Source organism: Scomber japonicus, chromosome 10 (assembly GCF_027409825.1).
Source record: "Scomber japonicus isolate fScoJap1 chromosome 10, fScoJap1.pri, whole genome shotgun sequence".
Lineage (NCBI taxonomy): Eukaryota > Metazoa > Chordata > Actinopteri > Scombriformes > Scombridae > Scomber > Scomber japonicus.
Window position 1 is genome coordinate 22665427 of NC_070587.1, and position 18573 is coordinate 22683999.

At 41.2% G+C, this 18573-nt stretch overlaps 1 protein-coding gene across 3 annotated transcripts in view; it reads left to right on the plus strand.

The window, feature by feature from the left end:
- LOC128367021 (intermembrane lipid transfer protein VPS13B-like) overlaps positions 1 to 18573 on the plus strand; it is a 326938-nt gene that overhangs the window by 36677 nt on the left and 271688 nt on the right. For all 3 annotated transcript variants that reach the window (XM_053327805.1, XM_053327806.1, XM_053327807.1), the window contains exons 8-13: positions 4203 to 4477; positions 8302 to 8397; positions 9962 to 10084; positions 10600 to 10737; positions 14136 to 14223; positions 16541 to 16726. In XM_053327805.1, the coding sequence (XP_053183780.1) occupies positions 4203 to 4477; positions 8302 to 8397; positions 9962 to 10084; positions 10600 to 10737; positions 14136 to 14223; positions 16541 to 16726 (906 nt within the window). The remainder of the gene's footprint in view (positions 1 to 4202; positions 4478 to 8301; positions 8398 to 9961; positions 10085 to 10599; positions 10738 to 14135; positions 14224 to 16540; positions 16727 to 18573) is intronic.

Genomic DNA, 18573 nt, shown 5'->3' on the forward strand with positions numbered 1-18573 from the left:
TCTCATCCCTCCCCAACTGCTCATCCTCATCCCTGCCAAATAGAACACGATCGAGTCCTACAGTAGGTCCCACTGGGCTAAATCAGCCTCTGTAGCCACCAGGAGCAAATTACGTTGGAGGGGGGAAGCGGGTGGGCAGAGGGGGGAAGCAGGCAGCCCAACACAATACAGGCCATTCGCTCACTCCCTCTAACTTACTCCCTGCCTGTTGGCCTGGAACTTTTACTGCAAGTTGGCGCAGCTTCCAGTTCAGTGTCCAATGCCAGATGTAAGAGTCGGTGTCATGCTACTGCTATGCGGAGCCTCTGAGAATGAATTAGTATCCCATCACAAAAATATACAAGAGGGGACCAGCTCTTGGAACCTGAGCGCCCCCAGATCTTGTTATGCTGGAAGTAATCGACAGAGTGAAGAAGCTGAAAGGGGCGGAGGAGGGGAAGGGGTGGGATGGGGCAATTGTGCGTGCATGCAGTAGGTGGGTGTGTGTTTGTTGGAATGGGGGGTTGAGAGGGGTTTCAGGCTTGTTCACGAACATGTGGTTTTTGGCGTATTTATTTCAGATTTAAAGAATAAAACTGAATTCTTTGGATAATAGTAGCAGAATTACAGCAGAAATTATTTATTATTAATAATAAGAAAACATTATTCTTAAATGGTACAGACAGCCTTTAACTATTGATAGCTTCTGAGTACTATAACATTCATGTATGTTGACGCTTATAGTGACTGACTTGGCTTACATGCATATTTATTTTTGTGGGTTGTAGTTTGTAGGAAACAATCATTGTCACATGATTTCTGGAACACGATCCCTGTATCGTACATAGTGCTTCATCACATTCATTTGATTTCCCATAGGCTGCTGGTGGTAGTGTTTCTGCTGTACACTCTGGCTTCAATGCCCTGTGTGTGTGTGTGTGTGTGTGTGTGTGTGTGTGTGTGGAGGTGTGTATGTATGTGTGTGGAGGTGTGTGTGTGGAGGTGTGTATGTGTATGTGTGTGTGTGTGTGGAGGTGTGTATGTGTATGTGTGTGTGTGTGTGTGTTGTTTTTTTTACTCTTGCTGTGAGCTGGCTTTTGTAACTGATGCTTTTGGACCGAAGCTTATATTTGTGTGTGCGTCTTTAAAAATGTAGCGTGTGTGTGTGTGCGGATATACGGACAAAAGATTGAGCTGAGAGTAATGGATTCAATCTGGATCCACTCTGTGTTGTATTAATAAGCCGTGACTTTTAATTGAAAGCGGCTCTTTCTAGAACATTTTCAAAGGGAATATTAATTTTTCCCCCATGTGAAGGTGTTTTTCTTTTTGCCAATTAACGAAGTGGAAAAAGCCTTGTAATGTGTTTATGTGCCCATGATTCACTGCGGCTGCATGTTGTTTGTTTGAATCTCTCTTTTAGGTAAGAGCCAATGTCTCATTAATGAATAGCCCTAATAGGTGAATGGCGCGGGATACTTGTGTGTCACTAACCAAAGCAGCCTTTCTGTCAGGATTAGACGGCTAGTTTTCCTACTGTCTGAAATTCAGTGAAGTCTGTGAAACACTGTAAAAATTTCAGCGGTCGGAAACATAGATGACTAACATGCTTGAATGGACCAGCTGGTCACGGCAGCGAAAGCTGTACGGTTTCAACAAGTATGTGAAGAATTATGAACCGAGGCCTGTGGCTGCTAAAGTGTGGCAGGGCAGGGTGTGTGTGTGTGTGTGTGTGTGTGTGTGTGTGTGTGTGTGTGTGTGTGTGTGTGCATGGGTGTGCGCGCCTCTCTGTATAGCATGTGAGCATGTGTATGACTGCCTGGAACTGTTGTGCGTTTATCTGGTGGTGTATGTGTTTTGTGTTCTGTATAGTGTGCATGTAAGGCTGAGTGTTGGCTTTGAAGGAGAACGTGCCCTTGTTGCCCTATCGAATGGACCGTCCAATCACACTATCAGCTAGAGGCCACATTATAAACCTCATGTGGCAACCTTATGCTAGCCCAGTGGCGTGAGAGGTCCTTTTTTTTAATCATCCTTTCACTTTTTAATATTTGTGTGAAGAGGCGCAGGGCATTGAGTTTAGAAGTCTGTGGATATGGATTAAACAGCTTTTGTGTAGCAGAGTGTTGTTTTATATTCTCCTGCCATGACTGCTAAAACGGATTTTGAAACATTTTGATGTTAATGTCACACTGGTAGTGTTAAAATGAAACAATATGTGACACATATGTTAGAATGTGTTCCATTCTTTTCAAAGGAAGTAAGCCTGCACACTGAAGTGTGTGTCAGTATATGTATTACCTGTCAGGAAGTGATGAACTGACACATAATCTGTGACCTGGAAAATTAAAGGAGAAGGTGGAGAATTACACTTGTATTGTTGTGCATTATGTGAAAAGCTCTGAATAAATATCAAGTTTAGCTTGTGCATACATGCATGAATGCCCAAGCATACATGCACACTCAGCACATACATACAGTGAGAGGCAGAGCAGCCTTTTTATTGGTCAGGTAAGCAGTCCACCTCTCCCTCTATAAACATGGAGGGACATCTACTGGCCTATGAGGGCACTGCCTTCTCTCACTGCTCCTCTCTCACTGACTCAATGTCACTCAGCTATTCACTGACTTACATGTTCACTGTCTTGATAACTTACACATATACCATGGCCTGGAGACCTTGGACTCATGATAACCAGCCATGAGTCTAATTGGTAGATGATACATGTTCCTTCTGAGCTCTGATTATGGACATATGGACACTTATATGATGACACACTGAAAATGTTAGTTGTCCATGAAAAAGATCCAGTCATTAAAGCTTTCATTGTTCTAATGGGGAAGTAGAGAACAACAGAGGTTGTATTTCACATCTGTGCTGTCATATCGGTCTACCCCACAGCAGGATACATTTTGGCCAGCCCACATCTCTCTCTCTGGGAATTTTTTCAGTCCCTTCTTTGGATTAATACATCAAAGTCTCCTTAAGCCGGTATGTTTTGATCACTTGATTGGTAATTGCGCTTTTATTTTGATTGCCTTGCAATTCAAACGTAGGCTTCGTCGGGCTGTGACGTGAAGCGAAAGAGCTTAACTTGTTGAACTGACACCTCAAAGGCTTCCACAGTGTGAAAACAAAAAGGATAAAAAAAAAAGAGAAACGGGAGATAGAATCGGACAGGGAGATTGGGGAAGAGAGATAAAAAGCCATAACATGGGATTTCCAACTGCCAATTCGCAAAGTGAAAGATTTAATTAAAATATGTCATAATTTTCACCGCCTTAGCCTCTGGGATTCCTAAGCTGTGACCTCACGGACAATATTGTTTTCTCGCAGAGGACGTGAGGCCGCGAGGAATGGGATTACACATTCTTGCGTATTGACATCAGTTTCCTCTCTCCCGATGTGTATGGAAACAGACACGATGGGACAAGTTCAGAGGTCAGGATCAGAGACGATGTGGTGTGTGGCGTTTTGGTCAAACTTGACCCTCCCCCAAATTATTCGCTGAGAAAGAGGGGCACGATGGAAGTGAGTGAGCTTCCCCGTACTCTGTCTAGCCTCCATTGGAATGGACTTCCTCTCTCACACAGACACACGCGCACACACGCAAAATCAATCTCCACAGATGTACGGAGAGTGAGTTCATGCAGCACACATATACTCGCACACCTGCATACTGGAGCGTTGGCAGTAACTACTGTGAAACCGCGTTGGTCTGTGCTGTTTTTGTGTGTTCAGTTGACAGCTGAAACAACTTGCTTGTATTAAAGTAGCCTGAAGGCATGAACGAATTAATTTAGCTCTGCACTGGGTACAGACACTTTCATTATCAAGAATTTTCTCTCTGTTTGACCAGTTTGTCCGCAGAACTTTTAACTGTTAGAATAAAATCATTCTGAGCTGGGAAGTGAGTGTTAATCATCCAAACTCTGATCTGAATGCAATATAAGTTGTATTTTGTACAAATGTAACACATTGTGTTTTTGCACAAGACTTCTGTTTCATTTAAGATAATTATGCATGTTTTATTATGTCTGAACTGTGTGAACCACATTATTCAAGGTTTGGAATTATTTCATCCTAAACATACTTGTTCTAGGAGTGAAAGACAGATGACCTGCAGACACAGACCCTGACAGTTTTGTACCACCACAATTTAAACTCCAGTAAAATCTGTTTATATTTGCATTATAATTAATTAAGACTGTTTCCCCTCCAGGCATGGATGTGGATATGGAAAGCCAGGGGACTAGCCAGTACTCCAGCCAAGACTTCTACATGCAGTCTGGAAATCCTGAAGAGGCAGACCAGGGTTGGGTGTCCTGGGCTTGGTCCTTCGTTCCAGCCATCGTAGGCACAGAGGAGGAAGGAGAGGAAGGCCTCTACCAGCAGAGAGAGATTGGAGGCATTCCCAGCAGCCCCCAACAACACACACCCAAGGACCCCATTGTGTCTATAGGCTTCTACTGCACCAAGGCTTCTGTTACCTTTAAGGTAATTCAGCAGTAAAAAAACAACAACATAAGAGTATGGATAGGCATGAAGACAAGAATGTGAATGTTGTGAACGTGTGTATACCGTTAGCAATTAGTTTTTTTTCCTTGCTACCATTATTGCTTGCTTGTTCACTCTTGACACCTCTACCCACCCTACCCCACCCCTACATCTTTTATGTTGTGGTCGTTTTAAGTATGAGTCTTAAAGACCAGCTTGATCTCCAGGAAGTTCCAATCCTCTTTGTCTCTGTGTGCGGTACAGGGAAGGGTAGTGTAACCACTAAATGGCGTCTCGGGTCACGTTAATGTTTTAAACATTATACATGGTATGATGACTATTCAGAAATTGATCCCTAACTTTAATCCTGCCTGCTCACTCAGAATAGTTGGAATTCATCTGCGTTTCCCCTCAGGTTCAAGCACTTCAGATCACATTACTGCTTGTGTGTGTGTGTGTGTGTGTGTGTGTGTGTGTGTGTGTGTGTGTGTGTGTGTGTGTGTGTGTGTGTGTGTGTGTGTGTGTGTGTGTGTGTGTGTGTGTGTGTGTGTGTGTGTGTGTGTGTGTGTGTGTGTGTGTGTACTTGACAGCACGTGTGATTGGTGAAGGGGAGGTATGTCTCAGGCCGACCAGACCTTGGTGCTTTTCTAATAATGTTTAAATTGTTCCTGTATTGTTTGAGTTCTTTTAATCAATTAATTGCTTCTCGTCTGGAGTAATTGCAGACAGCTGAAAGGATGGTTTTTTAAACGTTCTCGTCTCTTTCCTACAAGGAAGTATTTAGTTTGAGGGAATTTCATGTCTTTGAACAGCCACTGCCTGAACTGGAGTTTGACATGGACGTGAAATCAGAGAGGTATTTTTAGATTGCTGACGCATTACTCTCCAGATCTGTTTGATCAGGGAAATTGGCAGTATACTTTAATGACTTTTACACACATAATGCATAGTTTAGCACTGACCATTTGTTCCCCTATTTCACTTCTGCACACCTGCCAAGCTCTTGTTGCGTGCCAGAATTCATGCCATTTTTCATTTCAAGAAACATTGTTCCTTAATTTTTGGTATTTTCATTTATGTCAACAACAGCGAATTTCAAGCTCTCCCAAAGCCTTTCAACTTTTCCATCTCATCCTTTCTACTGTGTTACATTTCGAAAAGAAATGGACATAAAGACAAAGTACCCCAATATTCACGTCCAATGTTATGACATCCAAGATGCCTCATAAAGAATCATTCGATTTGTGTTGGAGTCCAAAAGCCTTTAAAAGGGCTGAAATAGAATAAGGGAGAGGTTGCAGGGAAGGTAGTTGCAGCAGCAACTCTGTGTATTACTGGTCATATTAAGCATTTGTATTGGTTCTCCAGTGCTATGCTGTTTCTCTGTCTGTCTGCTGTGTTGTTTCAGCTTGACTGTAAGTACAGTACAGTCAGAAATATCCCACCAGTCGTGATTAGGCAATGGTAAGGTGGCCATATACTTACCAAATAAACAATCGTCATGTTTGTCTCGGTCTGATGGCAGCTCCTCAGTGTCAAAGCCACTCTGCATTAATGTTGTCAGACAGAGCAATTTTTTACTCACATAATTTAACATCCCTGCTCACTGCTGCTCCAAGGGACCTGTGGGTTAGGTTGAGGTGGCCCCCACATGGGGGTTAGACCATCAGAAGTAAAAGAGAGGAAGGCAGTGAGGGTGAGAGTCTGCTCCATCAGTAGGGATAATAAGGCACAGCTGCTCCTTGCTCTGCACCTGCTTCCTGTGTTAAAGTTGAATGGGTTGGGGCCTGCACAGTTCTGCTCTACACCCACAGTTAGACTTCGCTAAACTCAAAAGCATTACAGCTCTGTACCCCGTTCACCCCAACCAAGTAGATTTGAGGAGACTCTCTCTCTGCTTCCACTCTGCCTTCATGCACAGATTAAATGCTGTAATGAACCTCTCTTTTAAATGTTTAGTTTTCTCCTTTGTATCTTGACTACTTTAGACTACAAGTTCTGATTGTTATCTAAGAAATCTGTGTGTGTGTCTGTTTGTCTGTCTCCTTTGTCTGTCTGTCTGTGTGTGCGCATGTCCTTTGCATATCTTGATAACCGCTCATCTGATCGACTTCACATATGGTAGGTGTCCTGCCGAGGACCCAAATAAGTACAGTGTCGAGTGTGAATTTGTTTGGATGAGCTGCTCCCAAGAAATATATAAAAATATCTCTTAAGCAACGTTGCTGTTTCTTTTTCTGCCCGTGGAGTCAATGAGCTGAAATATGGACAGTGCTGTTCTGCCATTGCAACCCACATTGTGGTCTGAGGTTGGATTATGCCTGTAGGTGATCATGATTTAAATTTTTTTGAAGAGACTTAAGCTGTACTATTGAACTGTGTACTGTCAGTGAAGTTTGGCATGTATGTTCACACTTACTGCAGTCTGCTGTCTCAAACATGTTTTGAATGGGCACTGCAGTTCATCTAACAAAAAAACAAAAAAACACTTGGCAGATAAATAGCTGGGGACACATGTGCAGTGCTGGTGCAATTTGGACATTTAATATTAATAAACTTTGAATAAACAAGTGAACAGCGAGCCTCTCAGCTTCATGTCTTAATGCAGTGGGGACTGTTTGATATAAACACTGCCACATCACAGGGGGTCGGGGTTTCTCGGCTCTGACTTGCTGGACAAAGGTACGTGCCCCGCTCAGTTAAAACTGCCTGAGAGAAGAACGTGCATACACAGGAGAAGAAAACAGCCAGAGGTAGTAAAACTAGCCAGTAAGAGTGCAGACACATTTGATTGGCAGCAGAATCAACCCAATGGAAGGCAGTGAACTATTTTTACGGTTCAACCTCAGTTTAGTCTCAATGGTGAACTTTGTCTGGATTTAAACCATTTAATTTATTAATTCCATGTCATTTTAATTGATGCGTTTGTTACTTGATACATATATATGCCATTCTCCAAAAATGATAAGTAATTGGCTCGTTCCAAACAAGCATGTTTTGAACGCGCACTGCAAGAGTCCCTGAAAATCCAGAGAGGGCCTCCCCTAAAATCAGGGAGGAGTGGCTGTCATGTGGTTTGATGAATGTCCTTGGCCTGCGTCCAAACTTGGAAGGGAGAACAACCAAAATGTCCCAAGGCTGGCATTCTGTCTCTGATCTAAGAAAATGTCATCTGTCCTTGTTTGGATGTTATTGTTTAGGGTTTTAAACATTATTTTCAGGGGCCTCATCGCCCTTCACATCCAAAGACTTGCATAGCTTTTGTTTATTTTTCAAATCATGTATCTGTTTCAGCAGTGAAATGGGGGTACACACACACACACACACACACACACACACACACACACACACACACACACACACACAATGAAACATATGCTTTCCAGTCTTTAGTGTTGCATTTTTGTGACATCCATATTGTTGCAGTTACTACGATTTATTCTGTCAAACAAAACGTAATTTCCCCTTGTCCACTCACAGCGTTTGAGGTGGTTAAATCTCCTATATTTAACAAGTGTTGCTCACTTTTCATTTGAAGTTCTAGGTTTGTTTAATTGGTTATGATCTGGTTCTTAAATCATTTTTAAATGTTTTAAACCCAGCACTGTCACACAGCCTCACTTGTAACAATAATTTAAACTATCTGTACATTCTTGTTTTTATATATTATGACACCGGTCTAAGCATCTCACTTAGAATTTACATTCTACTAGTATTCATTTCTAATATTTGAGTCTTTTCTTATTCTACCTTGTTCACATAGAAACTTAAATTTAATCAATATTTGACCTTTTTGAAAAATATGATATGTCCTCTGTTTTCAGCTGACAGAGACCCAGTCAGAGAGCAGCTACTACAGTCCTCAGAAGGTCAAGTCAAGAGAGGTCCTGTGTCTGGAGCAAGAGGGGATCACTATTGAGGTAAGACTCTTCTTAATTAATTTGTTGCACGAATGAAGTTCTTGAAAAACTAAATCCATAAACGTTAACCAATCTCATCAGATAATAGAAATTAACAGTGAAATACCATCCACTGTGTGTTATTGTTACATTTATGGGTATTGAGGTAAATATATAATGTATATATATGTGTTACATGTATGTAATATATAATAATCCTCGTAGCCTGATTTTAGGTCATATTGTAGCATACAACAGCAGCACAACATCTGCATTCAAACTTAATTTTTAAGGGATATATCTAATATTGATATTGATATTTACCAATGCTGCCCATCTGGAAAGCAACTTTATTACTCATCATGTATAACACATACCTGTAATGATCTCAGTTCTCTCTTTGATTCTCTATTATAGTAATAATAATAATTATTATTACTATTATCATTATTATTATTATTGTCTCTTTATTCTTAATTCCCTCCTAAAGTACACTTATAAAGCCTCTCTAGATCACTGCAGGGGAATCTGTGCCTGAGTCAATCCCAAGTCAGATCATTTCCGCATTTCCCCCTCTGTGTAGAAAATAGTTTTAAACCTTTTTCTCTGATTACCTGGTTGGAGTAGGAAAGGGGTTTTCTGCTCCTAAGCTTTCTACCAGATGTGAGAATTCTGACTGATTTCCAATTCCAATTTCTGTAATTTATGCTTTTGCTGGAAGAGAGAGAGAGCAGCCTGAACTGAGACCAAAAGTGAGAGCGTTGAAAGGCAAAGGAATGGCTAGTAAAACAGGGAAAACTAGGCCTTGTAATTATTGTGTGGTGAAACGTAAAGTTTTATTGGATTGCTCTCTGTTTAGTTGTCTGCTGGGTCAAACAAAGGCACGGTGAGTGAGAGAGAACCACACCTTCCTTGTTACAGGGGCTGCTGGACTGCTACCTCACAAACACATGCACAAACCAACTCTTTAGGGGAAAATGGAAGCTGTCTGACCCCTGCTCTTTTTTATCTCCATAAAATGAGCCCACAACCTCGCCAGCACCACAAACCAACATGGCCTCAAACCGGTCATAGTGGATAACCTTGATTGTGACAAGTCAACAATAAATTTAGTCTTTAACTGTCATTAATTTCACATTTTATGTTTTATTGCAATGTAAAAAGGTAATTCAGTCAAATTAATTTCTGTGAATTATTGCACCGTTATGATTTTACTGGGCTTCTGTTGACTGCTTTAAGACATTTTACGTCCTGGGTGTTCTCTTTGGAGAGGAAAGGACTCTTAATCTCTGGCATTTTCCCCTCATAACATTCTGTTCAGTTTTAACTCACCTCATACTGTCACATTCTCGTGTCTCTCCTCAAATTCCTTTACCATCCCGCAAAGTTATTCACATTAATCTAAATGAATTAAAATGCTTTGTAGTTTTATTAACCGGGTAGGTGTTTGTATTCCTTATTTTCCCCACTGGAGTGAATGGGCTCCAGAGTTTCCGCATTTCCCACATTGCTCTTTATGCAGAGGTGAATAAATCTGGAGTATAAAAAGTGTGGTTAAAGTCTCTTCCTCTGGTTTTTATTCCAGGTGCTGATGATGGGGGAGCCCTTCTTCGATTGTCAGATTGGCTTTGTGGGCTGCCGGGCACTCTGCCTGAAAGGCATCATGGGAGTACGGGATTTTGAGGAAAACATGAACCGACGTGAAGAGGTAAAGACAGCCGAAAAACCTCAAGGAAAGATGAAAAAGAGGAAAAAGTTGAGTGAGGAAGATTAAAAGGGAATTTAAAAGCCCAGAAAAGGGATCGCTTTCACCTAAAGCATGTCTCCTATGGCCTCTGCTGCTCCCAACTGCTTTCAGAAGCAGGGAGAGATGCGGTCTGGTTTGTTTATGGAAGAGTGTGATACAGCTGCCTTTTGTAATTCACCATAATGTTCTATGTTTGCCACATACATCACGATGTCAACAGCAGCCTCACCATCTGCTCATGCACTGTGCAGCACTCTTGAGCTCAGTTGAAATCAATATATTTAATGAACTGTGTTTTATTTTTAAACTGTGTGCTCACTGATGGTATGTTACATTTAATAAGGGAAAGAAAATCATTAACATTAAATTCTTTGGAACTATAATGGGGTAAGACCCTTTGAAGTAGTTTGGGCTGGATCGTGACTCCTTCATGCCTCTCCTCACTCTCTTCTTGACTTCTCTCTGTGTCTCTGCAGGATGCAGTGTTCTTCACCTGTGGGGACAGCCTTAGCAGTAAAGGAATGACCTACTTGACCAACTCTCTGTTTGACTACCGCAGTCCAGAAAACAATGGAGTCAGGGCTGAGTTCATCTTGGATGCTGCTAATCACAAGGTCATGATAAGAAAATGATAGATTCTGGGCTTCTAGAGGGAACTGGTATTGGCTAGAGTAAAACTGATCCTTTCTTTACTGCACTCTACTGTGTTTAACAGTAGAGTAACAGTAGTAGCCTACTAGTGTTACAGCGCTGCTCTCCTATCAACAGCTTATATAGCATTTTGCTTGTGTTTGTGGTTATGAAAAATCATTTGGGCAGACCGTGTTGAGTGATTCTGAATTCTGATGTCCTAGTTGGCAACAATACACCGACGTGCAAAACTCCAACTTTCTTCCTCCTTCGCAAAAAGTAGCAGTGTACCAAAAATTCATCTTGGAGCTACTACATTTTCAGTGCTGACTAAAATTGCTTTTGCTGGTTAAAATGACAAATGTTGACAGAGACAAATAGTATCAGCTGTCACTAATTAACCTAAATTCAGTAAGTAACTTGATGACCAGTCATAATGAAGCTTGGCTGTTGTTGGGTTTGTGTGCTCTCTGTCTGTGTCTGTATTCAACCAAAGATCATTTGTGTGGGAAGAACCTCCACTCTGTAACGCCACTGTAAGTGTTTCTGTTGATCCACCAACTCCAACAGAGTGGGACGTGAGAGCGGATTGCATTGTGTCAATTTCAAGAGTCACATTCTCCAGTTATTAAGTAGCTTGTGAAAAATGTGTGCCAAAGTCAGTAAGCTACACCTGTTATTTTAATGTGCCGGACACATGTGACCTCAACAGAGACCTGGTCTCACCAGATACCCAAAGGGTTCAGATCGATTTGGCACAAGAAAAACTTGATCAGGGACATCCTTAGTTCCAACAAGTAGCGTGCTGAAACATTTTTATTTTGGAAATTTTGTTTTGGAAAAAATCTGCTTTTGGTGGTTGAAAATACAGTCTTTGCTGGATGGAATGCCCAAATGCTTTTCAGATTGAGACTCTAACTGCATCTACCTCACATCCAACCATTACTGGTTGTTTGGGGATATTTATTCACGTTCTATTCAAGCATTTTTTTCAGAAGCATTCACCCACAAAACTGATACCAGAGACTGAAACCATATGGCAAAAATTAAGCAGTCAGTTATAAGCCAGGCCAACAACCAATTTAACAGAAGGGCCTACAGGCCCACACAGTAACAGACTTATTTAACCAATACCAATGCATTCACCTGCGCTGTTTTATTCATCACCTTGACATTGACACAGACCTTACCAAACACAAAAACACAACATCTCTGTAGCACTGCGATGGTCAAGTTATTGAAAGAACAAAGATTCTCCAGACAAACACAATTGATGAAAGGAAATTATACACAAGACATAATATTGAATATTTTCATAAATATATAGAGTTCACTTGAAGGCCTGTACCTGCCGAAACAGTGGGAAAAAATGTTTCCTGACACACAGTAGTGTGGATATGGCTTAAGTTTGACTTGCTAAAGCAAGCACATTAATTTCTTTGCTAATACAGTAGTTTATCTGGGTCAATAAACAATAATCTGTAAGTAATTACATCCAGCCTTTATTGAGTGTTCATCTGGAAAAGCTACAATGATAGCTATTACAATATTTAGTGATGCTAAGTTGATAGTGTTTCTTTTTTTTCTTTTTTCTCAGTAATTATTTTTCTAAATAAACTAAAGATTTTCATTTTACCTCTAAATCACTGCCACTGACATTATTTGCCAGTCACCCCGCTGCTGCCTGCAATAGAGGAATGTTCCTGCTATCTAACTAGTAGTGTTAAAACCATTATCCCTGATAACTCTGAGCTCCCTTCATCAGCCATCACAGCTCTAGTGTTGACTCCAGCTCAGAAATGTTTATGACCCTCAATGAGGCAATTGTTTGGACATCCATCCATCCATCTATTCATACTTGAAAGTCTAAGAGTCAAAGGTTTTAGTGTTAATTCATTAGCGGTTTTGAAACCAGCCAATGGCTTTGATCCAAAAGCATGCCAGAGCCATTAGAGGTCCCCTAATAAATATTACTCATTAACCTGCCTCTCTGATAAGGCCCCATTGAAATCTCTGTTTGGAGAACGAGTGGTTAAGTCTGTGGCAGGGTGTTTTGTGTGTGTGTGTGTGTGTGTGTGTGTGTGTGTGTGTGTGTGTGTGTGTGTGGCCTCTATTGTTCTCCCTCCTTCTTTTTTTGCATGCTCTTTTTTCTCCAAATATACATTTTAAATATTCTCCAAGTTTGAGTCAGTAGCTCTTGACCTACAGACTAATAAATGAAATGATGACGAGTTATGTTGTAAGAATACATTGACATTCAGGCAGATAAAAAATATTAGATAAAAGTCCACATGTCTACCGATATCTAGGTTTTATTTGTTAATAATAATATTGTAAATTAATAACTTCAGGGTGTCAAAAGGCTTCAGTTTTTTGAGCTGTCTCCTGGGATCAAACCCTGTCTGGCCAGCTGGGGTTGTTCTTGGTGCAGTTTACATGTTCTTCTGTTGTGGGTTGTGCTTTCCTCTGAATGCTGTGGTTTCCTCCCACAGTCCAAAGACAAGTGGGTTTAGGTCAAATGGTAGCTCTAAATTGCCCATAGGTGTAAATGTGAGTGTGTTTGTCAATGTATGTTAGACCTGTGATAGACTGGCAACCTGGCCTGGGAGTACTCTGCCTTTTGTCTAATGTGCGCTTTGATAGTCCAGAGTTGCTGCACAACCCTGGATGCGATAGAGCATAGATCATTAATCGTCTTTTCCCCCAAAATTTGTACATATTGCTTACAGGTACATTTGATCACATTCATGCTTTTTTAAGCAGCTGTCTTAATAAATACTTTACATTTCACAATTTGAGAATGAAAGTATTAGTCATGACCGTAGCCAGACACCTTTGATTTATTATGAAATAGTCCTATCTCTTAGTAGATAAGATACATATTTCCAGTGGCATACATCCAAGCACCAGGAGGAAATTTTCACTTACATTTATCAATAGCTTATTACTTAATAAGTAACCAGCGTGATATCTTGTAAATGACTTCCCAATGCTATGAAGCATAGATTGGACACATGCATACAATAGTTAAGCATCTTACCTGTGACTGAATTTACCTTTTTGGCTCTGAAATTTGATCGAAAAGTTATAATTTGATGCCAATTAAGACTCTTTAATTCTGCCCTCCTGCTGTAATCAAGTATCTCATTATATCTTTTGTTTCAAGTCTTTTTTAAATAGTTTGAAATATTATTGATATTGTTGGCCATTGAAAAATGTTGATGTACTAAAGGTAGATCAACCTCTCAATAACTCTTTTTATCTCTGATTTGACCCCCCTTTGTCGTATCCACCGTGACCCCAGTCGCTGCCACTCTTAAAGGCTATCAGCTTGTTTGCTCCCTTACTGCCGTGTTTACCTTACTCCACTTTTGTTTGACAGGAGACCTACACAGAGATAGCCGGCATGCAGCGCTTTGGTGCTTTCTACATGGATTACCTCTACACAATGGAGAACAGCAACGACAAAGGTATTGTCTAATTCATTCCTCCTCACAAGGCTTGTTTGCTCACCTCGCCACCTCCTCTCTCTTTTTCTCTACATCTGTCATGTTCTCTCTTTCGCTGCCTTGTTCTCTCTTTCTTCCTATCTGTCTCTTACTCTCCCTGTCTTTCCATCTCCTTCTTTCTCTCTCGCTCTCTCTCTCTCACTCTCTTCTCTTCTTTTCTTGTCTCTCCTCTCTGTCAAACAAGCCCCCTGGAGACTTGAAGAAAGAGCTTGTCTTGTTTGAGTCACAGCCACCTGGTCCTTGACCCTTCCTGTCCTCGCTCTCACCCCAAACTTACCTGGAGGGCAACTGTCAGAAGTGTTTAGTCTGCGCTGACACATATTTGAGTTTCTTTCTCCGCGCTGCTTGTTGAAACACTGTTTCCCCCTTGTCTCTCTCTACCTGTAAGCTCTTGAGAAAGTGAATAGGCCCCTCTTGCCTAATTAGGTGTCACTCTTCCTGGCAGACGCTTAGAGACGGACAGGATTCCTCATTCCTCAGCTGCAGCACTCAAGAATGTTTATTCAAGTCTGAAAGATCTGAAGTTCCCATTAAGAGATAAAACATTCTCCCTTCAATTTGAAATGTTATATTTGGCCCACAAATGCCTCTGTGCTTTAGTGTGTGATTGTTGAGAGGTTTTTTTTTTTTTTTTTTTTTAAGCTGCCGGTAAGCCGCTCTCTGTCTGAGGGTGACAGTTAAGCTTAGAAAAGATGTAACTTGACTAATCTTCACAAGTTTTAAAATAAATTTTAAAAACACTCAATGAAAAAAACGTAGATTTAATCTGCATGGAGTGCAATCCCTTACTTGTGTCTGATGGCAGAAATTCAATCAGAAGGCTACTGTATGGCCTTCATGTCATAGAAATATGGTGCTAGTTGCTTGTGCTTTTAAGAGTGGAAACAATCAGTTACAGTAATGATTAAGTTAAGCAGAAATTTTCTAAGGATAGAGTGCACAGTTGCATTTTTAAAACAATACCGGACTAAACCAATTAAATGATTTGAACAGATAATTTGATTTATCATGAGTCACCTGCGTTTCCTCCTGTTTTTCTCATCAATTTTACTCCTCTCTACTCTGTCTCTTTCTGACTGGGCCATTGTTTTCTCCTGCTGTCAGCTACAGATAATAATCTAAATTAAAAAAAAACATTGATACTGTCATCTTGAGCTGTCAAAGTCATATCTGACAGCAGGATAAGTGTCAGTCTCCTTCTCCTGTGGGGCGGCTGCGGTTACCGTTGCCAATTGGAATGCTTCTCCTCTGTCACTGTTTCTCTTCTTCTCGGACGCGGAGCAGATCCAGTGTCAACCAAACAAATTAGTCTCTATTGCCACGGGACTAACATAAACTCTGAGTCAACTGAAATACTAACCGACCCAGGTCACACTCACCATTGACTTCACATTAGAGTAACGCTGAAGATTAAAACTTTTCTTTTTTCTTTTTTACATCTCGAGAAATGGAGACACTTTTAAATCCTACCTAAATTCAGCCTCCTAATCATTTCTCTGACCGTTCTAACTGCAGCCATATGGTTGATATTAGGCCTAATCCATCATAGCCAAATCTCACTGAAGAAGGGAAGTGGAAGTGGCATTGCCCGTTGCCCTTTATAAATCTCCAAATTCACTGGGAATTTCTCCCCCATCTGCCAGCCTTTTTCCAGCTCAAGTTAAATTCATAGTGTTGACTTCTGAGCTGTAAGAATGTTCAGCGTAGCACTGGTATGTAATGGGAATAAAGCAGGTTGTGACCCTTTGTCCTCTTCCTCTCTCTCTCTCTCTGCCATTCATCCACCCCCTTCTTTTATTTTTAATTTCTTCCTTTTTATTGCCGGGGAGCTGAGTCTTTTAAGTGGACCTCTGGAACAGAGGCCTGCGATGAATGAAGGGACAGCTGTGTGAGAGAAGTGGACATTTGGAATATTCATCATTCCAGCGGTTCAGGGCTGTTTGAGCTGAGTCCTGCTGCTGCATTACACCCCTGCTATCTTGTTGTGTTTTTGCCCAACAGATGAGCAGATCCTATTCTTGTACTTAATAAAGAAATGGTACACATTAACCCCTGTTCTTACATTTCCTTTTGAGTATGGGAATATGGGGAGAAAAATGTTGCTGCCCTTAAAATGTATGTTCCATCCCTTAGATACAGTAGGTCATATGTTTACTGTACTTTAATTCTCCAGTTTGATCTTTGGTAAGGTTGCTGACTGACAGAAATATCCTTAAGTAATAAAAGAGACTACTGTATATATTTTAAGTATGTTGCATATATGTGTTTCTGTGTGTAGGCTCTCAAGACTTCTCTGTGGTGAGTATGGAAGAAGTGATGCCTACTGTCCAAGAGACGTCCATCAAGAGGTTGGTTGTTGGACCTCTGGACGTTAGGTTGCACAGCAGCGCCGTCCATCGCATCCTCAAGATGGTCACCTGTGCCATGGACCATGAATATGAGCCCTACTGCAAGCCATATGGAGGTCAGACATCACATGCAAAGAGCTTAAATAAGCCTATAGTTAATAACTAATGTAATACTTTTTTCACCACTGTCTCTTCTCTTCTCTTCTCTTCTCTTCTCTTCTCTTCTCTTCTCTTCTCTTCTCTTCTCTTCTCTTCTCTTCTCTTCTCTTCTCTTCTCTTCTCTTCTCTTCCTCTCTCTTGTCTAATATTTTGTTCAGTTCTTATTCTGTCAGTGATCAGAAACTGCAACACTTTGCACTTTACAGTATCCTCATCACATTGTTATTTCCTTGCGCAACCCATCTCTCAACACGCAGCTGTACATGAAAGTAGTGACCTTTTGGACCACATGAGGGAGGTTAAGCCAAACACCTTTGTTAGTGATCGGCCCTGCACAGCTATTGATGAGCTCATCCCTGGGATGTTGTGAAAGAACATGGAATGTGTGTCTGTGTGTAATATCTGTAGCAATAACTCTCATTTTGGCGAAACGATAACATCCGTAAGTTTCGGTTGTTTCAGCATCTGTGATAGATAATGGATGATGGGGTAATTACTATAGAGCTTTTGACTAAAACTGGGTAGGTCAGTGTGTTCCTTCCTGTTTCTATATGTGTCTGTGCTCTCTGGCATTGTCTGTCAGTATAGTTAGACCTCCGGGAGGGATGGAAACATTGACAATATATAACTAGATAAGGTATCTGCCTACGTGTTTTCCTAAACCAAGTTCTCCTCTCCTCTCCTCTCCTCTCCTCTCCTCTCCTCTCCTCTCCTCTCCTCTCCTCTCCTCTCCTCTCCTCTCCTCTCCTCTCACTATTTTGTTTCATTAACTGGCAAGTGGAAGAAAATACCTCTATAGATCAGCCAATTGTTGTTAAGCATCATTCAGTGCTTAAAACAGATTTGTCTATATCAGCAGTCACAAATGGTGCCCAGTTCTGACTGTCTTTGGTCTGTAAAATATTTAGGGCAACTGTGTTACTACTCCGGCCCTTTGCTTCATGACAGCAGCGTTTGTGTGCTTGGCAGAAGACCAGTACTGGTCAGAAGGTCAAAGACATGACTATCTTTCTACTCATCATATCCACCTATTCTCCACGCCTCCTCATCCACTTTTTGCCAAGATCACAGGAAGAATCACTTTCCTTCCCAAAACTATCAGCAAATGAAAGCCAAATTGGCCGTTGGCCCTGTGTTTTATAACATCTTGCCCTATTTAGAGCAGGAGGTTCCAAGTTGCAAATTGCTTAGTGTGTTCATTTGTGTGAAATCATTTTTATACATTGCTCAAGAACAATAGAAGGAGCAGAGTAGCATTTTAGATTTGGGTCTGTTAAGTAGAAAAGGAAAATACAGGGTTTATTTAGTGAGTTATATTTTGTGTGTGTTGGAGTGCACACTTGAATGTTCTTTTTGTCAGATTTTTGTCTTTTCTGTGTGTTTTAAATAGAAGATGTTGGTGTTCATACCCTTGTTAACCGTATGAGCTACATGTTTTTTGTAATGTTAATGTTGATTGTGGACGTTGATTTGAGTCTTGGCACACAATTAGATTAGACATGTCAGTGCCAGGTGAACCTGATGCGGGCTGCGGTGGTAGGCCAAAGAGCAAAACAGCATTGGGATCAGGTTCTGAGCCCACCGTGGAGCTGGGAATGCAGCCCAACAGAACCGTTGCTGAGCTGAAACAAGCCCATGTCCTGGAAACAGAGCCAAGCCGTTCAGTAACAAAGGGTTCAGGTTTTGGTCCACCTCAGGGCCCGGACATGGTTTAGTGGTTGAGTGCTCTGGTCACTCCTGACTTTGGTGAGTGCTGACCTTGTTAGCCTCAATTCCGTGTCGACTTGGTTGACTTCATTGTCTG